The sequence below is a fragment of the Prunus dulcis genome, chromosome 1 (assembly GCF_902201215.1).
Source record: "Prunus dulcis chromosome 1, ALMONDv2, whole genome shotgun sequence".
NCBI classification, from domain to species: Eukaryota; Viridiplantae; Streptophyta; class Magnoliopsida; order Rosales; family Rosaceae; genus Prunus; species Prunus dulcis.
Window position 1 is genome coordinate 27,583,074 of NC_047650.1, and position 23,658 is coordinate 27,606,731.

Consider the following 23,658-nt stretch of genomic DNA (forward strand, 5'->3'; position numbering starts at 1 on the left):
CTTCCCACGCGCTCATTGACAACACAAATTTTCCAACTCCCCATTTTTTGAGAAGAAACTATTATTTCTAAAGAGAAAAGAGAAGAGAGAAAAATTATTATGGTATGGTATGTATTATGTATATACGGCAAAAGGCGTGGGAACGTGGGGTCTACTTTGATCATCATTACATACATAGAAGACAAGTCATGCAACATGGTGGCTGTGGACCCTCACCATTTGAATGATTGGTAGGGAACCGTACGGGACCCACTTGTCTGCTTGTCTCCTCTCGTGAATTGCTGATTGGACATTCTATCAGACATCTACCGATGTCCTGTAATCACAGTGGATTACAGGTGGGCCCCATCAGCCTTACGGTGGTTTGCACTTTAGAACACTCACTCACACACACGTGCTGCTGTGCTGCTGCTGCTGCTGCTCCTGCTCCTCCCCCTCCTCCACTAGGATCAAAATCAATCGATGACATGATGATCTTTATCATAAGATTTTTATCATTCGGAATGTGATTTATTAGACATTTATTAATGTGGAAATCCAGTCAAATCTCCTTTGATTGATTATTGCTTCCCCTTTCATTTTCAAAATTTTGATGACATTGATTCGGACGTATATTCCCCTTGACAATTGCAAAATTCAAATCAGTAAGATTCCAAATTTTGATGACATTGATTTGGTAACAATAAGAAATTTGAAATACTTTGTTGGGGGAATGTTGAAGGTTCTTATATCAAATATCATATTCAAAGGATTTGAGCAAAAAATTGCCAATTTGTTTCTCTCCTATCTTTTCCCTCGTAAAGAATGTTATTAGTGAGCCAACGAGGTCTGTCAAATTGAAAAATAAACTAGACTTTCGGAGCAGTGCTCTCAAATTCAAACCCCCTATGACACCTTGGTAGTGTATGTAGTTAGACCGTCTTGTATTAAAACAAAAAAATGTTATTAGTAAAAGAAATTGACATGGACCATGATTCTACATAACATGTGAAAGCACGACCTTGTTCAGATGGACAAAAAGATTTTCCGAAATCCTGAATTATTTTTCTTCAGCTGAAGTTAAGGTATCTCATTATTTCATTATGGACTTTCCTCTAAATTTTTTTATAAAATTTTCCCAAGTCATTTTCTGTCGAGGACAGGATGTTTAAAAGAGGAAGAAAGCTTTACAGCAAAGTGCGCGAGAAGAAGTCGGCCTTTCCTTGAAACAAATTGAACTTTGTCGAAAAACCTTTGCCTTTTGGAACGGAACATCTCAAAGAAGACAAATAGTCGTTTGCTAGTTGATTTAGGAAAAGAATCAAAATTAAACATGTGAATTATTACTATTATTTTCAGGTTATTATTATTTAATTAAAAAACACTTTTTTGGGTGTCGTTTAACAGACAAAAAAAAGTGAAAGCCCAAAAGATAAATACATGTTTGAGTATTCTTGTATGCGAGCAAAGGGACAAATTAGGATGCTGACATATCAAATTATGTTAAAATGCCAAATCAACAGTCAATTAACAACCAACCAGTAACTTCAATGGCAAACAGCATATTTGGAGGCCACACCCAATTTGGATACGACATTCCTTCTTTGCATTTGCTGGTGGTGGCTGCATATCCAGTTACTCCCCTAACTCAACCATTACCAACTTTTCTTGGTTCCAAGTAGCCAACCCTATAAAATCAAGCCAGCCAACTACATGTAAGGGTACCTCAGAGAAAGGCCTACAGAAGCGTCAAGCTTTTGCCACCTATTAGCATCAAAAGACGTGGTTACTGGAAACAATTATACTACTACAGAAGGGGTTTAAAAAGGGTCCAGAGGTCCATCAATACAAGCAACACTATTTTGTATAGAATTGTAAGCTTTCAGATTTTACCATGACCACACTCAGTCACCAAGTATAGAAAGCGGCTGTCTCATGCTAAGCTCTGTCTTCAGCAGCGGGAATTGCTCCAAATCATGTGAAACACCTAAAACTTTCTGCGAAAAAGAACCACTGCTTGTGTTAAACTAAGTACAGTACATGAACCAGAGCATCAGCCAATCAGGAATTGCAGAGTCAAACAAATGCAGCAATTATTTTCTTTTTGGCTGATTGCAGAAATGAAATTCTACCACTAACTATGCATTGCCAGAATTAATCTTTTTGAGTTCTCCACAACTTTTTCGAATCTTATACAACCTAACCAATGCCCAATAAAATGATGGTAACGAACGTCGTATGTTTATGTTCTAAAAATAACACGGGCAATGCATTAAATGGCAGATTAAGCTAAACTAACTTAAGGAAAAAGAGCTTGCTACGGTTTAGGTACTGAGCATTTGTAGCATAGAAAATTAAACAAGATGATATACTTGCATATTGATCAATGTTCTATGTACTAATATCTCATCAAAAAATAGAAATGATGTAAAATGATGATCACCAAACTTATCAAGAATTACATATTTAAAAGGGCGCATACAGGAATACTATTTACCAGAGCAGCAAGATGTGCTTCTTGTAAGATGTTGCCATCTACTTCCAATCTTGCAATAGGAAACTCTGGGAGATGTCCTGACTGTTTCTTACCAAGCAAGTTACCAGGTCCGCGTAATAGAAGGTCCATATTTGCCAAGTAAAACCCATCTGATGATTTCCCCAGAACCTTCAGACGAGTTAGACTACTGACGGAAGATGCTAAAAGTATACATTTAGATTTTCTCACTCCTCGTCCGACTCGTCCTCTAAGTTGGTGTAACTGAGCTATCCCAAATCTATCAGCATTCATAACAACCATCATAGATGCATCTGGAACATCAACACCAATCTCAATTACTTGTGTGGAAAGTAGTATATCTGTTTCTCCCAATCTGAACTTTCTCAATGCTTCGTCTTTCTCATCACTCTTCATTCTTCCATGCAACAATCCACATGTGTAGCCCTGGAACCTATTAGATATAAATTCAAAATCTGCGGAAGCTGCACGAAGTTGTGGCAGCTGTTCGGATTGTTCAATGACTGGATACACAAGATACACTTTCCCTCCTACTTTTAACTCATCCAGCATCATCTGTTACATGCTATATTATTTGTATCAGATACTGATAAAATCAAAAGGGTGGAATTATAAAAATCTTGCTATTCTAATCTACAAGCAAATAAAAAATCCATCAAGGATCATCTTGAAAAGAACACAGTGATCCCTTTGCAGAATGATGAGTTTGGTTATGAGGGTTTCTTTCTTTATGTTTCGAATATGAACTCCGTCAATGAACCCTTTTTCGCATCAATGGCTATAGTATGTTTCAAGTATCGAATAATAAACTTAAACTGGAACACCTTTTTGTTTCTAAGGAAAAGAAGAAATGTAGAACAGAGTGCTGTAACAAAGTTAAAACAAGGACAATGACCTCATAAACATCCTCAAACCCATTGTCATTTCCTTCAATGATGAAGGTCTCAACTGGTGTTCTTCCTGGAGGTAAGTCGGTTATCTGTTATTTAAAGAAAGTAGAAACAAAAGAATCAACAAATACTCAATACAAATACAGGAAATCAACTTATCCAAATGTAGCACCTATTAAATAATGGAATACCATAGAATTAGCTTTTAAACTCAGAATAGATCACTTTTAAGTTACTTTTTCTCTTCTGAATATTTTCTTTTTCTTGGATGACTGGACCTAATAATCTTTTAAAATGTGGCAAACTAAGATCTGAACAATTTGATTCCAATAAGAGATAACCTGATGGTTGCTTTATTTCTTAAGAAAGTTCAAATATTTCACTGCAAACAAGCATTTAAGATTAGCATCTAATTATAATTTATATATTTTTTAAAAATCTAAAATTCAAATGAGAAAAGAAAGATTGCAACAAAGCATGAAGGAACAAGAACAAAAATTCATACTTGTGTTAATGACATATCCCCATATAAAGCGAGAGCAAGTGTCCTTGGGATGGGAGTAGCTGACATGGCAAGAATATGAGGAGCCATATGCTTGTCATTCTTGGAGGTCACATCTGAATTGGTGGCTAGCATTCTAGAACTTATGGAGGTATAATATAGCTGCGGGGATTAGTGCATCAGTTAGATCATCTTATAAAATAAATTGCAGACCATTTCAACTTTCAAGGACTGGATTATTAATACCAAATTATTGATACCCTATCTAACCCCTATAAAGTTTCAAATTTCCTCCTCAACTTAATATCAATTAACGATATGAATTAACTCACAGAAACATCAAGAACTATTTAAACAGCACCCAAAGATATTAAAAGTAAGACAAAATGAATTCCGGGAACAAAATCATCCACATTCCATAAGGTATAAAAGAGTCAAATTGTATCACAGTTTGGACAGAATATTAATGGAGTACTATGTGACCAGAGAACATGACTAAATATTTAGTTCAATTAAAAGCAAACTACCTTGCTGTTAAACCGGCCTCTCTGGATCACACCAAAACGTTGTTGTTCATCCACCACTGCAATGCGTAAGGCAGAGAACTCTACTTTATCAGCTATTAAACTAGTGGTTCCAATGACCATTGATATGTCTCCAGTTTGGAGACCCTGAATTGCATAATATTAATGATTAGTATCACTTTCACTACCAGTAACTAGCATCCCTGAAACATTAACAAAACAAAAGAACCGGACATTAATCCATGCCTTATGAATTATCCGCGATTGTTTTGATGGGGTTGAGCCTGTGAGTAAAGCAATAGAAGGTTTGCACTCAAAATCCTCTATATTTTCAAGCAAATTATTTAAGTGCTCGTAATGCTGGACTGCAAGCAACTCAGTTGGAACCATGAAAGCTGCCTTTAAATGAAACAAAGAAAAACGATCATAATGATCTTCTGTTAGGAACAAAGATCATAACTAAAATACAAATGGACGAAGGTCTAAACTTAATCAAAGAAACAAAATTTTAGCTGTAAAACAACTATAAAACAAACGGAGTCCCAACTATTGTAGAGTCATATTTTAAAATATTGTATAAAAAATGTTACACAGACCTGAATCGATAATGAAAACCTTTTAATGACAAACCTGATATCCAGAGCCAATAACCTCCATGCATGCCAAAAAAGCTACCACAGTTTTCCCACAACCAACATCACCCTGAAAATAAGTGTAACAACACAGTATCAATCAAGAATCTTTTTCAGTTTTCAAGTATACCTATTGTGCATGCCAAGGAAATATAGAGAGAAAACAATGAGCCAATTAGAAAAGGGATAGGAAAAGAACTAGGGCAAAAGCCTAGGCTTAAAACTGTTTTCAACCAGAAGCCAACCACAAATGATCTTATTGTGTCATCACTTCGTAACCGGAAATTGTATATATTGTAGGTGCTTCAGTTACATGATATGAAGGTCAAGTCAATTCAGATCAAGATGTAGAATTACCACTTCAAAATTAGGATTAATATATGATTAAAAGTTTTAATAAATTTTAAAACAATTGATACATCCTGTAAGCAAGGATTAAAACCTGCAAAAGCCGATTCATAGGAACTGGTTGCCTAAGATCCCAGATAATTTCTGAAACAGCAGTGAGTTGACTAGGAGTAAGGGTATAAGGAAGAGTTTTTGAAAACTTCTTGGTAAGACTGGACCATTCCTCCATATAAGCAGCACTTGATTCGGGCTTCCTGTACTTATCCAGCAATCCATCTTTCTCTATTTGTGTACCAAGACCTTCAAGCATTTGGTATAAGCGCCCTAACTGACAGTCACTGACAATTAGGTCAGTGTGAATCCTTACTCTATTTGATAATTGCATAGTAAGAAAGCACAATTTATCAACAGTGATAATTGGAGAATTTAGATACAAAACCAGAAACAGCACTCTTCACTATTACACTGTTGGACATTTAATTACTTGAAGAAATAAAAAAGAAGTTAGCAAAGATACACTTCTCAGATATCAAATGGTATGCTTCATGCACAAAGCAAACCACCCGCTATTTTCAAAATTGCAACAAGAGAAAGAAAAAAAAAAATTCAAAGTGCATTCTGAGTATAGTTGATCATTAAAACGTAAAAAATTCTGCAATGTAGTAAATGACCAAATGAGCCTTTAGAATCTTTTTTTAGCAAAAAAAGAAAAGAAAAGGTATTACAGTTTAAAGAAGATGCACATGTATTCGGTAAGCAATAGAGAGAAGAGCATTAACCTAAGAGACTCAGATCTAAGAGCATATGCAGGTACATCTTTTTTCTTTTTTTTTTCCTTTTAAAACTCTGAGAATGGAATAGGGTTTCATTTAAGTTTGATGGCAAGAAGAATGACCTATAAACATAAGATTATAACCTTAATATAACAAGGAATGGAAATAGAACAACTAATGAAGAAATTTGAATCAACATCACCTGTAGGTAAAAGAATTCATCAAATATTAGTCTTTTCCGAGCCAAATCAGCTTCGTTTATACTCTTCGGTTGGTGAATCCCAGTATATGCCTATATTATTTAAAAAAACATATAGCTCAAGTTTTTTCTTAATATACCAAAAAATGTTATTTAAATAACAGCAAGGGGCTCATATAGCTCTGTAATAAATATATAGACACTGAGACGAAGTGGTCTCAATGGAGATGCTCCTATGCTCACTGGGGTATAAAGAATGTACAAGTATGTGTTGTCTCGAGACCAACAATGGTGGGTTAACATGGTTGCACGGGCTAATATCAAGACAATGCAAGCGTTATGGCCGCAACAGCCTGCTTTTTAATTCCCGCATGCTTAATGTATTCATGTATTTATGTATGTATGTATGGTACAATGTTCGAAAAATAAATGCTTGAAATATTCATAAACAAATACTATTCTTTTTATTGCATGAAATTGAGTGTAATAAGTGACCATAATTAAAGGTAGGAATTACATATATGCTTGATAATAAGGACAAAAGTGAAGGTTCTTACGTCTTGAAGGCTTAACAGCCTAAAGTCCAGAATGATATTTTTAGGAATAGGATCAACATTGACAGGCAAAACCTGTACAACTCTGGAACAAGTAAAATGGTAAAGATTTAATTTATTGGAATCGGAGAAAACTTCAAAGAAACTACCCAATTAATCCAATATTTGAATAATTTAAAACAACTGCAAAGAACTAAGAGAAGCAACTTCCATAGGATAAACAAAGGAATGTTATTGCAGAAAGAATAAAAACACAATTAGATATCTAATATTGAGAAAACCAGCTACTCTCCATAGATTAATGCAAATTGTATAAGCTTATCAGGACGGAGTAAGAGAAATTTAGCACCACAAAAAGATCTTAGAGTAAAAAGAATATAAACCACTATTCGCAAATGTAGCTGCTAAGGAAACTGGTTGTGCTATGATGTTACAGTTCAAGGTACCTAATAGGTTGGAGGCACAAACCTTTCAATGATGTCTCTCAAAAAATTTGGATTTAAGCCTCCTTTTGAAGGGTATATAGGATATGGCCTTCCTTTTGCGTGAAAAGACGCTTCATTTTCATCTTTAAGCACATCAATGTTATATTCTCTCATTTCATAGTGATCTTTAGAAGGCATTGTCCTCACCTATTTTAAAAGGCAACATTATTACAAGTCTCCAAGTTAAGATCAAAAAAATGAAGAAATAATATCTTTAACACAATTGTACTACATTTCATAAAAAGAAAGTCCTACTTGATCAGGACATCTTTGTCAAACCCATTAGGGCTTGCAGACAAAAGAGATGGAAGAGGAAATTATTAATTAGTTTCCTAATTTATTTGTTAATTTTCTAGGTTCTCTAAGTTTTCCAGATTTCATTAGGATTTCTAGTTTTTACAGATTTCCAAGTTTCTTATTTTATTTGGATTAGTATTTCTTTCCTAGAATAAGTTTAATTTTCCTTTTCACTCTAGGGTTAGATTATTATAAATACACCTGCTATGTAATTCATTACGGGAGTTGAGATTTGAGATATTGAGTAAAGTTTATTTTCCAGAGATTGGAGACTCCTTGGTGTGGAGTCAAAACCCCTGGAGTGATTCCAGACCCATCCTTGCTCGTTCTATTTTCTGTTTTTCAATTGTTTCGCTTCCGCTAAACTACCTAAATTCTCAATTCACCCATATCCTACACCACTACTGCTTTAGTCCTTAATAGTTTTCAGTACATGAAAAGGTGAGCCAATTTATGCAACGGCACATCCATTGTAACTAAAAGTGCTGCCTAGGGCACTAACCAACGAGTGACCATTAACTAGTCAAAAGGTCTTAAAGGTAGTTAACATGCACGAGCAGTACTACCCAATTTCTGATAGCATTACAAAAATCCAAAAAACAATCAACAAATGGAGCAATGTGCTGGCTGATACCTCCTTTTAACTTTTCCTGTATATTATAAATAACAAGGAACAGCATCAACAGGAGAGTTGCACTTAGATTCGGTCTACTTCCATCCAGTAAGAACCGGCTCAAAGTAGTAGGCTACAGCCTTATAGGTATGAGACAGAAAAAGAAATATTACTCTCTGAACTATATTCTTCCTGTAATTGACTATATTTTCGAGTACCAGGTATCAATCCATGATACTAACACAAGAATATCGAACACGATACCAATAAAAACACATTGAAGCGCAAGCACATAATTAAACAAGACAGAAAACCAAGGTAAAACTTACCTTGCCACTAACGCATACAAAGTCCCCCTCTTTATGCTTGTCCTCAACAATTCTAAGAAAAGGTACAGAAGTAAAACGAGTACCACGGAAAAATTTCTTCAGATGCAAATAAATTGTCTTCTTTCTTCTACTGTCACCAAAATCATTCATATGCTCAGTTGATTCATTGTCAGTAATTTCACAACCCACAACCACCTCAAAAATTGAGAAAGTACTACTTGCTTTGATTCCCCTGTAAGAAAAGAGGTAACATATAGATATCAAAACAGATTCTTAATACCCAAGCATTTGAACAGCAGCAGATTAGCAGCTTAAAGTGAATGAATAAGTGAATACAAATACATATACATGTATGTAACATCCCTGCAGATGCATTATCACAAGTGAGTTACAAAGGCACAGCACTAGCAAATAGTATGCCATGAAATTAGATATCCATTTATCTAATTTCAACACAAGTATGCCAAGAAATGTTCACAGAAAAAAGAAGAAGAAGTTATTCACTATGTCAATGAAACTAGATATCCATTTATGTAATATAGACACAGATTCACATTTAACATCATTTCATGTGTCAGAACATCACGGTTTCTATCAGCTAGTTAGGCTTTCATTGTTTTTCGAAACATCTTAATTTCTCATAATATCACTAGGAACCAAAGTAAGCACCTTAACAAGTCAGCTGAATTGGAATTTGTCAGATTAGCCTAACTTCATCCAATTGCTAAGGTGAGCACCCAGAGTGCCTATTACGACACTTAAATCACTAAACAAATTCTTTCAAAGACCAAGCAAGAAAATTCTGAGTCTCTGACCACTTATAAATCTTAGCAAGAAAACTAATTAGGATTTATTTTTATTGGTAAATAATAATTTACTAGAAATTTGGGAAAATTTTAATACCTCGAATTTAATACCTTCCCAATGAAAATCAAGTATTGCCCGTCTTCAATTTTAATCTGAGCATTCTGTAAATCAGCATATGTCCGAGGAAAGTGGTGAAGCAATTTCCGCAACTGTATGGAAACAAAAGAAGAATGTAAACCCATGGCTTCTTTCAAATTCCCGATAATAAGGGAAATGTTTCCTTTAACATAATTTCAGAAACCCACTGTATGAAAGCCACAGTTTTCTAGCTGATGACAACGCTTTTTACTTATTCCATGTATGCAACTGATAGAACTGTCCAGGGACAACTGAACTGACACAGCATCCTTTTGCGATTCAAGTGAAACTTTCTTAGAAGATTCCTCCGTAGGAACTGGTTGATATGATTTTTTAACAGGAACCAAAGTCGTGGACTGCAGAGATAAGGACAATGTTTAAGAATCTTCTTTTAATAAGGAATTTTGACACTAGTACAAGCAGGATACAGAGAATTCCATATTTCATAGAGATAATCTCACACCTGCATTTCACCCATAGTATCAGACAGAAATCCTTCACAACTTTGAGTTTCTAAAAGCATCCTTTCAGTGAAACTTGTGGTTCCATCATACAACTCTACCCGAGGGGAACTGCTCAAAATGATCGACGGAAATCTTCTACATGCCAAGGAAACATCAAACTCATCCACTGCATCTTTAACATACATACCAGACTGCTTTTCAGCTCTTTCATTCTCAATCAAATTATGAAGACTATCATACCCCATCAAAACAGAAACCTAAAAGAAAATGACACAGCAAAATATGAAGACTAGATTTTAGAAAGGCAACAATACATTCCATTTGTCAGAGTACATGCATATTAGATAAAGTTGCAGCAATCAAACAACAAACAATACAACTGATAATTCTTTTTTTTGCTGAATTAACCAATATCAAACTTGTATATAAACAAATCTACCTTATTGAGCAACTTTGACCGATCAGAGATGCTTGCTATGCCATAACTATCTACTTCCTTCAAAGCATCTTTAACAAAAGTATGCTTTGATCGAAAACATAATTTTGATATTTTGGAAAAGACAAAATTACTGAACCTGCAATTTGAAATAGCCATGCCCACATCATTAATTCTCATACTTTCAGATCAAATCAAATTGCAAATAATCTACAGACCTCATTTTTCTACCCAAAGCATTCCGATATCCCTTCTCTGCTTCAAAAGCTATTGCACTTCTCAATCCATTCCCACTGAAACACTGAGATGGAAACTTCATTGTTGGTGTATTACTAAGCTCATATGTAAGGATTAAACAGTACATCATACATATCTATATTATAAAGAGAACTCTCTTTGAAGATCATCATATAAAAAAAGTAGACTATACCCCGATGGTTTTAAATAGTTTTAATAAAATATTAGTTTCCAATTTCCAATCACTCTCAACCCACATATGCTCACACTCTCTTTTCCTACTCAAACTCCATCTCATTGCACATAGACACTACCATATTATCCCATTTTTTAAGCCCAAAACTGCAGGCATTTTGTTTGTCTTAGCCATTTTTCCGACTTTATGCATTGGTACTCTGCAACTCTCTCTTAAATCTCGGGTACTGCTGAAAATTTTATGATGTTTTATATTAAAAAGAAGTATATTGTAGTTATTTTCTTTTCCTAATAATAAGTCCAGAAACTTATCAGAAGTTTTATGTGAATTCTCAACTCTGACACGGCACAATAGAGAAAAAACTCTATTGGAAGTTCCAAACTTAAAGTTGGTGTTTAGTGTATATATATTGTATCGGAAACTTCAAAAACATTAACCATCAAAATTGAATTTAAAATTTTAAATCGTATATCTTATTAAACATCTGAGAAAGTCCAAAACAACTCAATAATGAAAGGTGGGCTGTCCATTGGTGTAAGTGACTATAACACACGTTACCCCTTTTAAATTGAAAGTTAGCATAAACTTAAGGCTGGTTCGGCCGATAATCAAAGATGTGAGAAAAAAGAAGAAGAGGAAGTTAAGTACGTACCGATTGCACAACTGAAACTGCCACTGCCATGTGCAACAAACTTACTGCATGAACTGGACATGCCTAAACAGAGAAAAACATCAAACCTGCACAAGGTTGAGAAAACATATACAACAAAAGATTACAAAGTGTCAGACTTTCTAAAAATTAATGCACCGGCTACTCAGAGCAATGAAATGGCGAATATCAATAAGAATGCTACAGGAGAGCCCAAGGTTAATTCAAAGAAACCGAACTCTTAACAAGCAGTAGCGAAAAGTAAACCTAGCCATTAATCTAGTTCATTTGAACCACCACCTGTTTCTTAATATTTTTAAAAAATACATTCAGAATATATCTTGGAATTCGTAGTAAGCGCATGAAATGGAGAAATCGTAGCGTCTATTTTATACGATACAGAAAGGGAAGTTGGCAACGTACCTATTGACCAATGCTTCAAACAGAGCCCTGAAAATCAATAACCCAGAATCGTTCGAAGAGCTTCAGTGACAAAGTCTGTTCCTTTTTCTTTTTTCTTTTTCGTTCTTTGTCGTCTAAATATCCCTCGTTCCTATGTCCGGGATATTCTTTTTCTTTTAAAATTCTTTCCTCAATATCCACCAATAAACCAATATCATATCCAAATATTTAATTTCTTTTAAAAACATACGCTTGTTTCTAAAATTAAAAAACATAAAACTCTTTTCTTTTTCTTTTTTGAAGTGAAAAAATTATTTTCTAAACAAATCTACTAATTATTTTCAAGAATATTATTTGAAGGAAACTATTTTCATTTACCAAAAAAAATAATCACTATTTTCAGTATGGTTCGCGAACAGGTCCAATTGGCTTTTATGGGGCTCAGTTTGAGAGAGAGTAATCTGGCCCGATCAAGCCTAGGTTTTTGGGTTGGGCCCAATACAGCTTCGTCAGTCATAATCTTTGGCCCTTTTGGGTGATTATAAAAACACTGATATGCCTCAATTGCTGAATTAGGGTTTCGACAGAGAGGTCGCAGCGCGTTGGCAACATTTAGGTTTAGTTCATATCTTCCTTCTCAATTTTCTCCCTTTCCCCAGTTTCCAGATCGGAACGATTTCAATATAGCAAGGGCTGAGGCAAAGGGCAGAGCAGCAATATGCTTGTTTTCAAGCATATGAATCAGTGGCTCTGATTTACTTGTAGGTTTTCTACAGGGTCCCCTGCCATTGAAGCCCTGTACATCAAGTCTTGCACAGATTATTATACTGTGGGAGACAATGGCATCATAGTACGGGTTATGTGCTTGATGGGTCGTTGTGAAGTTTGGAACTTTGGTTACTTATGAGGGTCTTGACCCAAATGAGCCCCAAGGTTCCTTTCACCCTCCCATTTTCTCCTCACAAACCCGCCTCCAATAGCCATTACATTTTCCCCAACCATTTCACAAGTCTCTCTCTCTCTCTCTCTCTTTTTTTTTCTTTATTATATAACAAGTATACTATGTTAGTCGAATTGTTGCCCGAGAATTGTTTTGTGTTTTCATAATCATAATCATGAAATGTAGAGTGAGAAATGGAGAGCAAATTAAACACATTTTGGCATGACTGCCTAATAATTTTGGCTGCTGGAGACTTTCATATTCCAATAAATCACATTTTGCAGAACTCATCCCAAATATGGTTTAGGAATTTATTCATTATAGCTTAAACCACCTGAACACTTACCCTGAAAGGATCGGATCATCTTCATCGAGAGAAGTAATACAACAGTAAAACGATAAAAGGAGCGACTTTAGATAACGAAATTTGATGACAAATTAACTTTAATCGCATTGTCAAACAACCCTTTGTCCAAAACCCAATCTTCTATCATTGCTTGAGCTCTCAATGGCTGGTCAGCAGGCAAAAGATGACCAGCCCCTGAAACCAACACATGGCTCAAGCTCCCCCATTTCTGAACATACCCAGCAACCTCGCTACCCAACTTCCAAACTTTCCGGTCCGCTGACAGAAACTTGTCAATCCCCTCCCATTTTATGGTCTTGACCCAAGCCTCAGTGGAAACCACACCGTCTTTCAAATCAAACTGCCCTTGGTACAACAAGACCTTGCTCTTCTTCACCAAATATTCCACCATGTATTTCACACTCTTCATCACATCTTCATTCAAAATATCCCCCACCAAATCACTGCATTCCTCAAAAACCAACGACCCATTAACCCCCAAAGCCCTCTTCACCTCCTCATGCCTCAAAAAATCCTCAACCAAACTGGTTTTGTAAGGAACGTTCTTTGTGTAATCATACAGAGTCGCCGACCCAGTCATGTTTTGCAACAAATTCAAGACTCTGTTTCTTGCATCTGTGGCCTCACTCCAATTGCCTGCTTTAGTGAACCCAACTGCTTCCACCTGAAGCTTCGCCAACTCACTCCTCTGCCTCTCATTTATCAAACCAGAGAAGTAAGCATTCACAGCATGGGTAGCCACCTGAATCTCTGGGTCTGTGAGCCCATCCCCAATAGCAACCCCACGTAAATTCACACCTTGTGACCCAGCTGCCAACTCAGCATTCCTCTTCAAAATGTAGTATCCAATAGCCGGAACATACTTGCCTGCATAGCTCTCACCAGTTATGTAAAGAGGCCGTGATTTAAACACAGGGTCAAGCTCAATAAACTTGGTAATTGCAACAAAGAGGTCTCTGGCAACTGAAAGCTGGTCTCTTGGGATCTCTTCTGGCTTCGCAGCTATACTGAATCCAGTTCCAATTGGATTGTCAAGAAACACCAGGCCAAAGATTCGGTTCCAGGAACCAGAATTGGGTTCCAGAGCAAGGGGCTCAGAAGGGTGTTTGTTAAAATTTACACGCCATGGGCCGAGCTCGAAGAAGTTGCCGATCATGGAGGAGCAACCAGGGCCGCCTTGGAGCCAAATGAGCAGTGGGGTTTGAGAGAGATCGGGTGAGATTGTGAGGTTCTGAGCTTCATAGAAAGTGTAGAAAATTGCAGAGCCTGTGGTGGGTTTGACTGGGAGGTAGCCTGATTTGGTGGGATGAGCTTGTTTGGGGAACAGAGGTTGTGATGATGATGAAGCTGTGATGAGGTGGAGGAAGAAGAAGAAGAAGAGGAGCTTTGTTGACTCCATTGATGATTGAAGACTTGTCGTGTTGAGACACACCGTCGGAATAATCATATAGATGAGTAAGGTGAAGGAAGTGGACTCTACATCACACGTGGCGACTGGTGAGAACAGTAAAAAGAATATTGTGGTTTTTGTAATGCGGTATCTTCTAAATACACGATGCCAAATAAATACATCACATATGTCGTTTTTTTTTTTTTTTTTGTTGATAATTGTGCTCGACTAATCCCCATCCTCAGAACTGAGGCTGCCGCTGGTCATCAGGTATTGCGACTGCTAGGAGTTAAACTAAGGAGCAAATCCAACCGAACCCCAAAACTTTACCCAAATGATAGACAAACCATTGAAACACTCTTGGTGGTTTCGTATGTTGTTCTTTAGTAGCTGCTAAGTTAACGTTGCTTTGGCTTCTCATCCTCTTCAACAAGGTAAGCATTGTTTGGTTACAAGTTGTACCGTACAACTGTACAAAATACAAATTAACATAGAATGTTTGGGCTCCATCCATTTGTTGTGGTTATTAGCGGGGATTTTAATTTAATTGATTAATGAAGATCCATAAATAAAACTGAAGTGATTATTTACTAAAAATTCCTCAACTTCTCATATACATTTGGTCAGAAATATTTGAGCAAGCGTACTATAATAACCACTGAATTTTTACAATAATATATCATCCATCAGGGAAACCAAGATTGCACATTGCTAAACAACCCTGTTTCCAAAATCCAGCCTTCTATCATTGCCTGAGAATTCAATGGCTGATCAGCAGGCACGAGATGTCCTGCCCTTGAAACCACAACATGGCTCAAACTCCCCCATTTCTGCACATACCCAGAAAGCTCATCCCCATTCACTTTCCAAACCTTTCGATCCGCCGATAGAAAATTTCCAATCTCCTCCCATTGCAAGGTCTTCACCCAAGCCTCAGTCGAATATACACCATCCCACAAGTCAAACTGCCCTTGGTACAACAAAACCTTGCTCCTCTTCACCAACAAGTCCACCATGTATTTCACACTCTTCATGTTGTCTTCATACAATGCAACCTTCACCACATGGCTACAGTTTCTAAACACAGCTGATTCCTTCACCCCAAAAACTTTCTTGACCCTTTGATTGTGCAAATAGTCAGTAACCCATTGGGTTTTGTGATAAGGAGCTTTCTTTGAATAGTCGTACAGAGTGGGCAGCCCTGTCATGTAATGCAACATATCCACCACCTGATGTCTTGCATTTGTTGCCTCTCTCCAATGCCTCATTTTGGCCAGCCTGATTGCCTCCTGCTGATGCCACTCCAACTCAATCCTCTGCCTCTCATTGATCAAGCCTGAGAAGTAAGCATTGTCAGCATGAGTGGCCACTTGAGTCACTGGGTCTATCAACCCATTTCCAATAGCAACACCACCTAAATTAATTAAAATCTGCGACTGATCATGATCATGATCAGGCATCATTAACTCATCATTCTTCTTCAACATATAGTACCCAATTGCTGGCACAAACTTGCCGGCATAGCTTTCGCCTGCAATATAAATAGGACGAGATTTGAACAATATTGGGTCAAGTTCAATAAACTTGGCGATGGCAATGTAGAGGTGTTTGGCAATTGCAAGTTGGTCTCTTGGGATTTCTTCAGCCTTTGAGGCGATGCTAAATCCGCTTCCTATTGGATTGTCAAGGAAAAGAAGGCCAAAAACTCTGTTCCAAGCACCGGGGTTGGGTTCGAGCACAAAAGATGGTAGCTGACGATGATTATGATGATTGTGAAGGTTGACGTACCAAGGACCGATCTCCATGAAGTTACCAAACAAGGAGGAGCAGCCAGGGCCACCTTGGAGCCAAATGATGAGTGGGGTTTGTGAGAGATCGGGTAATAGGAGGCTCTGAGCTTCATAGAAGGTGTAGAAAATAGAAGAAGATGTGGTGGAATTGACTGGGAGGTAGCCTGACTTGGTGGGATAAGCTTCTCTGGGAAATAGAGAGCTTGGATTAGAATTAATAATGGAGGCTGGTGATGATGAGGGTGGGATGTGAAGAAGGAAGGCTAGAGGGAACAGTTGAAACAATAAGAACCCAGAAAAGGAGAGGAGGAGAATAAGCTTCAAGAGGAGTTTTGGGGTCGTTGACTCCATTAGAGCCGGTATATCACATGCGTATGTGATACATTATTGTCATGCCCATATATTAGTACTAGGACTAGCTACATCGGGCTTAACGCGTTGCAATATTTTTTGTTTTTGGATAGGAATTGTAGTCTAAATTATTTTAAACTATTCTATAATTTATAGGAAGATGATTGGAACCTGAGTATAAGAAGACGTACACACTAATTAATTGAATGGGAGGATGTTCTTCTAACTCACGTCTTATTGTAAATTTTAATAACAGTAATTTGCACGTTTTTGTAAGTTTAGGTATTTATGTGTAAGATTTTTAAGGTTGGGTACTAATTTGAAACCACTTCCAAAGATTGGGTACTTTTAACGTAATTAACCCTTATTTTTTTTATTTCCTAACTTTTCTTTTGCTTTTACACAGAAACATTCCCAGTAATTTGGGAACTGGTCTAGGCCCAGGTGGGTTTGAAACCCTGGAAAGAAACATATGTGGGCTAAGCCCAAGTTTCTTTAATATTTCCCCATTTTACCATCTGCCCAATGTTCCAGCGACGCCCGGAAGCCACACCACCTGTTTGATCAACTGTCTAGCTGAAATTGCCCAAACGTTTTGGCTTTCAAGTACTCAATTTATAGTCACAAATCATGATGAAGCTGTACGATGGCGTCAAAGAAATTCTAAAGATTCGGAAGTTCAGGCGAATTGTGTCATATGCTGGATTCTACTGCTTCACAGCAGTCTTGAGCTACGCTTACACAAGCAATACGTGAGTCACTTAAACCTTAAACGCATATGAAATGGAAACACTTATCTGGGTTTTGAACCCCATGCTGTTCTTAACATTTTCCATCCATGGTTTTTTCCGTTGTTGAATTTGGTGTTGCAGAACCAGAGCTGGGTTTTCCAGAGGCGACCAATTCTATGCGTCTTACCCAGCCGGAACCGAGCTCTTGACGGACACAGCAAAGGTACGTGAGAACTCTGATTATCAGAACATGAAAGGCTTTTACTTTTTAAGTTTTCAATGTGTTTGATTTGATTCGTATTGGCTTCGTCTTCGATATGAATCTATGATACTTGAATTCTTGGGGTTTTGCTAGTTGTATAAAGCTGCTCTTGGTAATTGTTTCGAAAACGAAGAGTGGGGTCCCATTGAGTATTGCATCATGGCCAAACACTTTGAGCGACAGGGTAAAACACCCTATGCGTACCATGCCGTAAGTTACTCAACTTTACTTAATCAATTATAGCTCACTTTCCCAAGTGAATAGTTTGGATTGCATTTGCTTGGTTTTGTTTCTTTGAATGAGGGTATGGTTTGTTTTTTCATGAAATTTGAATTGCTAATTACAGTTCGATTTTCTGTTTTTCTTGTATCATTTGCTATGTTGATGCACACAGTTTCTGTTATTGGTGTTTTGTGCTCTTCGGAGTACATGGTTATACATCTGATTAGTGTCTTCCGAGTATCCATCTGCTTTCAGCATTTCTCATTTTCAGAAGCTACCTCTCATTTTTATTGGGTTGCATAGAATGGAAGTTCATTCGTAGAGTGTTCTTTAACTTGTTCATTTTATTAACTTGTTTGCAGCAATACATGGCACACCTTCTATCTCATGGACAGCTTGATGGAAGTGGATAGAAGATATTTCCTGTTGGTTGCCAGATTATGAGTTGAAAATCTCATACCATATCTCTTGAAACTTAAAGTTGCCCGTGGTGATATTTGAAGTAAATATGATGCCAACCATTGAAATGCGAGGATTTACTAGCAGATGAATGCGCGATGTCTGAACTTTGATCAACTTTGTTGTTATATTACTTGGTTTTCATCATGGGGCACCAAAAACTCCATAGATTTCTGTTTTCTGTTATTCTTTCCTATCGTTTGTTGAATGAGAGTGCATTAATGAATAATGGCTATTTGTGCTCTCCAAATCATTGTGCAGAATCTATAGCTTCTTGTGTTAGTTTCTGAAACTGATTAACATGTTCTATGTTTGGCATGTTAGTCAAATGCCAGCAAGTCCAATCAAATTACGTTACTTTGCTTGAGAAAGGAAATGGTGTAAAACTGAGAATCCATAGGATGAAGCAAAGGCAAGGTACTTAACCGCTCTCAGATATAAACTAATATAGGTTTAAGAACAAATCATGATATAGGTTTACAAAGAGTATGACAGACAAAGTGAGTGGTATATGCCTTATCGCCTTAAGCAAAAAAGAAAAACCAACATTCGGTGGTAAATGTCATAAATTATCCACACACCCACAAAATGGCTTTAGGCCCAGCAACAAAATGAAGCCATTCCCTCGTAGGCTACCTTATCAGTAGTATAATACCAGTGATACGCTGCTGCTATCCTCTATGCAACGACATTGATCATCTCGTCGTTTCGCTCAGCCGTTCTATCTTCCTGCCGGGTTATACAAGCACAGATTACTGGCAGATAGTACTATGAAAACTGAGAGGTGCCGAACATACTAAAAAATCTAGGAACCCTTACCTCACAGTACTGTCTGTTTGCAGCCACGCACTTAGAGGCACTAATGCTAGCACTCTTCAACAGACTGTTGGGACTATAGTTTGGCTTACTGAGGCCATTCGGTATGGTTGATCCATTTTCACAAACAGATTCTGCTACTTCAAACCCCTTGGACCTTGGAGGGCTGTGAATAGCTGCACGACCCACTGAAGCTGCAGCACTCTTTTTAGCATTACCATTTTGCTCCGCAGCCTCATCCTGGGACATGCATACTCGTTCCCTGTGCAAAAGAATGGAAAGCCATCAATCTCGTGAATGAAGATGATACAATAAAAAACGAGTAGAATCCAAAGAAAAAACCAATTTTACCTTGGTAACGAAGCATGCTTCCTTTGAAGTGCACTGCTTCTTTCACCTTTACTGTAGTGTGCCTCAAGATGGGCAAATTGTCGTCTAAACCGATCAACCCCACTGATGGACATGAGATGAATTTCCATTATACATTTTCACATGGATACTTAACAGAAGTATTACTAAAAAAAATTTAAAGCAAAATAAATCACATAATATGATGTGCACATGCCGTATGCGCCTTCTAGAAATCACAGATCTAGGAACAAAGGCTGACCTTGGATACATGAAGCCAATATTATCTGACCCTTGAAGGTAATCTTGCAGCATCTTCGGATGATACTCTAAAATCTGAATGCTTTAGAACGTTCACCATGAGTAGATGGTAAGGAAAGAAAACTACCAACAAGAAGAAGTGAAGAATAACGCATTGAAGCAAAGCATCACTAACTATAGTCATACCTCTCTGTAAATTAGCTCTCTTACATCATCTTTTGTCAATTTACTCCTTTCAAACTCAAACTCGAGCTTTGAAATGGGTTGTTTAGATGGTTCCTGGTTCACATTTGCCAATCCATGAAAATACGGGTCTGCTAGTGCCTGAAAAGAAAGCAATGACCTTTATCGGGAAACATAAGAAACAAAATTATGGCAAACAGTTGTTTTCACCAAAATCTTACCTCTTCAGCAGAAAGACGATCCCTAGGATCAAATGCAAGCAAACGCTCAAGTAAACGAAGAGCCAATGGATCTGCATTCGGGATTTTTTGCGAGAGAGGAACTGATTTCTTTTTCTTCATGCTACTTAAATACCTTCTGGCCTTCTCGTTCCGAATCTGCAGTCATTAAGATATCCCACATGATTGGTGATCAAGATCTTAACCAAGTCCAAAGACGCAACCACTTGACTTTGATTAAGTTTTTCTAATAGTATCCTAATAACAAGTGAAATTGACAGAAAGAGGTAACAAACCCTTGAAATAGATTCAGTAGTAGGAGTGCCGAGTAAATCGGTAATGAGATCCAATTGATGTACAACATTTTTCCCAGGAAACAACGGTTTTCCTGTTAGCATTTCTGCAAATATGCACCCTATGCTCCAGATATCAATAGCAGGGGTGTACTGCAAAATACAGTTCACAAAATGCTTAGCCACAATCTCAAAGGGTTTAGTTCTATCATAAATTTTATACACTTGTTTCTCATATGCCTAAATCATGTAATCATGTCACTAATTATTCATATATCACTGTGAGCTGAAAATCTCGTAATATAATCTTTACACTCTCACCTTAGAGAAAAAGGAACCACAGAGTTCAGGAGCACGGTACCATCGAGTTGCCACATAATCCTTGAAAAAGGTAGAAAAAAGAATTCAGCATTAACAAAGAAAAGGAAGCTAAAAAGGCTAACGATTACTAGAATGGCAATCCACAACTTCTATTTTCCCATATAACTACACATACAGTCCAAAAAATGGTAGATGGAGCATCACTAAATGCTGCACGAGCGAGCCCAAAGTCACAAATTTTCAGTTTGCAGTCTGAATTAGCAAGTATATTTTTTGGCTTTAAATCTCGATGGAAAACATTTGCTGCAAAAAGGAAAAAAGAATACATCAGCACCATAGAATATGTGAAACCGAGGGAAATTCTATGGTGGTACAATAAAAGGGTATCAAACCTGTATGTATATACTTCAGAGCTCGAAGAAGCTGGTACAAGAAAAATTGGTAATGCTCGGGACTGAGATCATCATTTGCCTTTATAACTTGATGAAGGTCAGATTCCATCAACTCAAATACAACGTATATATCCTTAAATTCTCGTCTGCAAGGGGGTAGCATTATATGCTTTATTTCTACAATATCAGGGTGATGTAGCAGCCGAAGGAGCTTAATTTCTCTTAAAATTCTTGTGGCATCGGAGACATGCTCAAAGACATCATTGATCTTCTTAATAGCTACTTTCTCACCAGTGTGAGTATCAACTGCGGATGCAACAACACCATAGCTACCTTTCCCAATCACTTCTTGAATTTCATATTGACTTGCCTCACCATATTCTGTGAAAAATTCTTTGTCAAGCATATTCTGAATTTAAATTAAGAAATAATTAGTAATCCTTCAAAAGCAAAATAAGGGCAGAGGGAAAATTGTGAATGGAAGAATAAACAAAAAATGGATGGTAAATGCAAACTTGAACTGACAATTCTAAAGTATACGACTGCATATAAAATTAATATGATAAAACAGAAGTGTACAACCACCGTCATCATCCAACATAAACCACAGATAAGGAACATCTTATTCAGCTCAATTATATTGATGCGGTTATTGGGAAATATGGGAGCAAAACTTCGAAGTTAATCTAACCTACATAGAGAATCTAGAGAGAGCGAGAGAGCAATAAATAAATCAAACATTGCAATAAGTATCACAAATCAATTTTTCAATTTAGTAACAAATCCTAAACAATGATTCACAAATCAATTTTCAATTTGCAATAAGTCACTTGGTTCATTTAAATCGTATTGGTATATTAGCTAATCAATAAAGAAAATTAAACTATCCTAATCTTTTGCAATTATCACTAGCTTACTTTCTGCGACTCCTTCCAATGGGTAAATTGTTGTTCATAGCAGGCAAAAGAATATATGTGTAGTCATGGACAGATGGATACAGTTTTAAATAATTTTAAAGATCAACAGTGCAGTACTCTTCAGATGGGACTTATTCAAATCCTGCAGTTCGAATATCACACTTCATTGGCATATCAAAGCCTGAAGAGATCATCACTTGCCATTAAGCTGAACAAAATCTGACAGAAAAGTTGTCTTTCTTTTACACACTCTTAAGTCTCGAGTTACAAATTGCATAACATGAGAATCTAAAAAGTTTACGACTTGAAATCGCAGTTCAAGAAACTTGTTGGATCCTTGATATGATATGAGCCAGAGCAAAGACACAAGAAATGATCAAGCAGCTAGGCAGTTGAAAAAATGAACAGAAAACTAGAAGGTACGTACATACAATTATCTTTAAAAAAGAAAAACAGTGACTTTCAAAAACCTTGTTGTATTTCTGATAACTATTAGACCAGCCAGAGTATGAGATTGTCTGATCCTCTCAGGGAACACCAAAAAACCCACAAAAGGATATGACAGGTATGATTTGATCAAGGATATGAACCCATCAGATAAGAGTATGTGAAAGATATACATATATATAGATATGTATGTATGTATGTACAGCAGTGCAGATTTGAACTTGTCAACCGAATTGTTCTTATTCGTGATCACCAACAACATTAATAATTAATTAGAAGGAAAAAAAAAGTCAAAAATGTAAAAAAGTGTTTGATTAAAAGTATAGGGGAAAAAGAGAGAGATGAAGGGAAGAATGAATCCAAAGGAAAGACCATTAAATTTGACTCGCATACATTTCAGTTGAGAAAAAGGACAACTTGTGGCAACCGACTCAGCTCTAAATCCTCAAAATGCGGACCTTATCTTATCAGTCATCAGATCATACAGACGGAGAGACGCAAAGGAAGAATATTATTAAAATTCAACAGCTGGGTTACAGACAGACAGTGTGTGGCTGACCTTATGATGGCCCATAGAGGCCAGTCTGTGATTGGTCCTTTCAGGCACCTTGATGGGCTTCAACCCACTCATGTCCAACTCCACCGTGATTATCAACTCCTCCTCCTGCTGCTCATCAGTACTTGCCGATGATGGCGGCTGTTGAACGACGTCGCTTTGTGAAATAGCACGGTGATCAGCGGAAGAAGAAGAAGATGATGAAGAGAGACCTTGAAACCAGCGAAGAATGGCGTCCATATCATATGCGAGTAGGGAGACTGATGACCGATGACTAGATCTTTTGTCCGCTATTAGCGGGGCTTCTTTTATACTCCCGTTTTTGATTGGGACCTGTCCGATATGTCAAAGACTGTCTTTATACGCAGTTGTCTGGTTTTTGGCTTTCGGTTCTATCTATCCGTCGTTTGTAAAATGCTAATCAA

At 37.1% G+C, this 23,658-nt stretch overlaps 5 protein-coding genes across 9 annotated transcripts; 1 reads left to right on the top strand and 4 right to left on the bottom strand.

Annotated features, from left to right (window-relative positions):
- Positions 1–1,392: 1,392 nt before the first annotated feature.
- LOC117614150 (ATP-dependent DNA helicase homolog RECG, chloroplastic) lies at positions 1,393–12,191 on the bottom strand. 3 transcript variants are annotated; one of them, XM_034342854.1, is made up of 20 exons: positions 11,991–12,191; positions 11,571–11,656; positions 10,704–10,786; positions 10,489–10,624; positions 10,049–10,306; positions 9,753–9,941; positions 9,544–9,656; positions 8,641–8,872; positions 7,385–7,548; positions 6,920–7,001; positions 6,366–6,455; positions 5,485–5,718; positions 5,041–5,112; positions 4,657–4,809; positions 4,414–4,557; positions 3,890–4,048; positions 3,390–3,473; positions 2,477–3,049; positions 1,873–1,976; positions 1,393–1,743 (listed from the first exon to the last, which is right to left on the bottom strand). In XM_034342854.1, the coding sequence occupies exons 2-19, from the start codon at positions 11,598–11,600 to the stop codon at positions 1,884–1,886; spliced, it is 2,889 nt and encodes a 962-aa protein (XP_034198745.1). In that variant the 5' UTR covers positions 11,601–11,656; positions 11,991–12,191; the 3' UTR covers positions 1,393–1,743; positions 1,873–1,883. The 3 variants fall into 3 exon arrangements, with proteins under 3 accessions (XP_034198745.1, XP_034198746.1, XP_034198747.1); XM_034342855.1 differs by having other exon boundaries at positions 1,393–1,667; positions 11,991–12,098; XM_034342856.1 differs by lacking the exon at positions 3,390–3,473 and having other exon boundaries at positions 11,991–12,098.
- Positions 12,192–13,132: 941 nt separating this feature from the next.
- LOC117616077 (serine carboxypeptidase-like 50) lies at positions 13,133–14,718 on the bottom strand. The gene has a single exon (XM_034345279.1). It carries the CDS (start codon positions 14,673–14,675, stop codon positions 13,323–13,325), a length of 1,353 nt encoding a protein of 450 aa, XP_034201170.1. The 5' UTR covers positions 14,676–14,718; the 3' UTR covers positions 13,133–13,322.
- Positions 14,719–15,235: 517 nt separating this feature from the next.
- Positions 15,236–16,807, bottom strand: LOC117617613 (serine carboxypeptidase-like 50). The gene has a single exon (XM_034347062.1). The coding sequence runs from the start codon at positions 16,805–16,807 to the stop codon at positions 15,353–15,355; it is 1,455 nt and encodes a 484-aa protein (XP_034202953.1). The 3' UTR covers positions 15,236–15,352.
- Positions 16,808–17,268: 461 nt separating this feature from the next.
- Positions 17,269–18,731, top strand: LOC117622239. The gene is made up of 4 exons (XM_034352844.1): positions 17,269–17,559; positions 17,680–17,761; positions 17,894–18,010; positions 18,385–18,731. The coding sequence occupies exons 1-4, from the start codon at positions 17,438–17,440 to the stop codon at positions 18,433–18,435; spliced, it is 372 nt and encodes a 123-aa protein (XP_034208735.1). The 5' UTR covers positions 17,269–17,437; the 3' UTR covers positions 18,436–18,731.
- Positions 18,732–18,880: 149 nt separating this feature from the next.
- On the bottom strand, positions 18,881–23,646 carry LOC117622219 (mitogen-activated protein kinase 12). Of its 3 annotated transcripts, none has more exons than XM_034352816.1 (11): positions 23,237–23,646; positions 21,314–21,722; positions 21,097–21,224; positions 20,922–20,981; positions 20,604–20,753; positions 20,311–20,466; positions 20,093–20,230; positions 19,908–19,981; positions 19,649–19,750; positions 19,301–19,559; positions 18,881–19,210 (listed from the first exon to the last, which is right to left on the bottom strand). In XM_034352816.1, the coding sequence occupies exons 1-11, from the start codon at positions 23,471–23,473 to the stop codon at positions 19,160–19,162; spliced, it is 1,764 nt and encodes a 587-aa protein (XP_034208707.1). In that variant the 5' UTR covers positions 23,474–23,646; the 3' UTR covers positions 18,881–19,159. The 3 variants fall into 3 exon arrangements, with proteins under 3 accessions (XP_034208707.1, XP_034208715.1, XP_034208723.1); XM_034352824.1 differs by having other exon boundaries at positions 23,071–23,478; XM_034352832.1 differs by having other exon boundaries at positions 21,314–21,694; positions 23,237–23,456.
- Between the last annotated feature and the right edge of the window lie 12 nt (positions 23,647–23,658).

Excerpts from the sequence above, each read along its gene's own strand:
- LOC117616077 (XM_034345279.1), bottom strand. The coding sequence starts at position 14,675 with ATGGAGTCAACAAAGCTCCTCTTCTTCTTCTTCTTCCTCCACCTCATC.
- LOC117617613 (XM_034347062.1), bottom strand. The coding sequence starts at position 16,807 with ATGGAGTCAACGACCCCAAAACTCCTCTTGAAGCTTATTCTCCTCCTC.
- LOC117622239 (XM_034352844.1), top strand. The coding sequence starts at position 17,438 with ATGATGAAGCTGTACGATGGCGTCAAAGAAATTCTAAAGATTCGGAAG. Across the intron at positions 17,762-17,893 it reads TCTTGACGGACACAGCAAAG|TTGTATAAAGCTGCTCTTGG; the intron begins GTACGTGAGAAC and ends GGGTTTTGCTAG. Across the intron at positions 18,011-18,384 it reads CACCCTATGCGTACCATGCC|CAATACATGGCACACCTTCT; the intron begins GTAAGTTACTCA and ends ACTTGTTTGCAG.
- LOC117614150 (XM_034342854.1), bottom strand. The coding sequence starts at position 11,600 with ATGGCAGTGGCAGTTTCAGTTGTGCAATCG. Across the intron at positions 7,002-7,384 it reads TTGAGAGACATCATTGAAAG|AGTTGTACAGGTTTTGCCTG; the intron begins GTTTGTGCCTCC and ends TACTTGTTCCAG. Across the intron at positions 1,977-2,476 it reads AAGCACATCTTGCTGCTCTG|AAAGTTTTAGGTGTTTCACA; the intron begins GTAAATAGTATT and ends TCTTTTTCGCAG.
- LOC117622219 (XM_034352816.1), bottom strand. The coding sequence starts at position 23,473 with ATGGACGCCATTCTTCGCTGGTTTCAAGGTCTCTCTTCATCATCTTCT. Across the intron at positions 21,225-21,313 it reads TCTGAAGTATATACATACAG|CAAATGTTTTCCATCGAGAT; the intron begins GTTTGATACCCT and ends TCCTTTTTGCAG. Across the intron at positions 20,982-21,096 it reads CATCTACCATTTTTTGGACT|GATTATGTGGCAACTCGATG; the intron begins GTATGTGTAGTT and ends ACCTTTTTCAAG.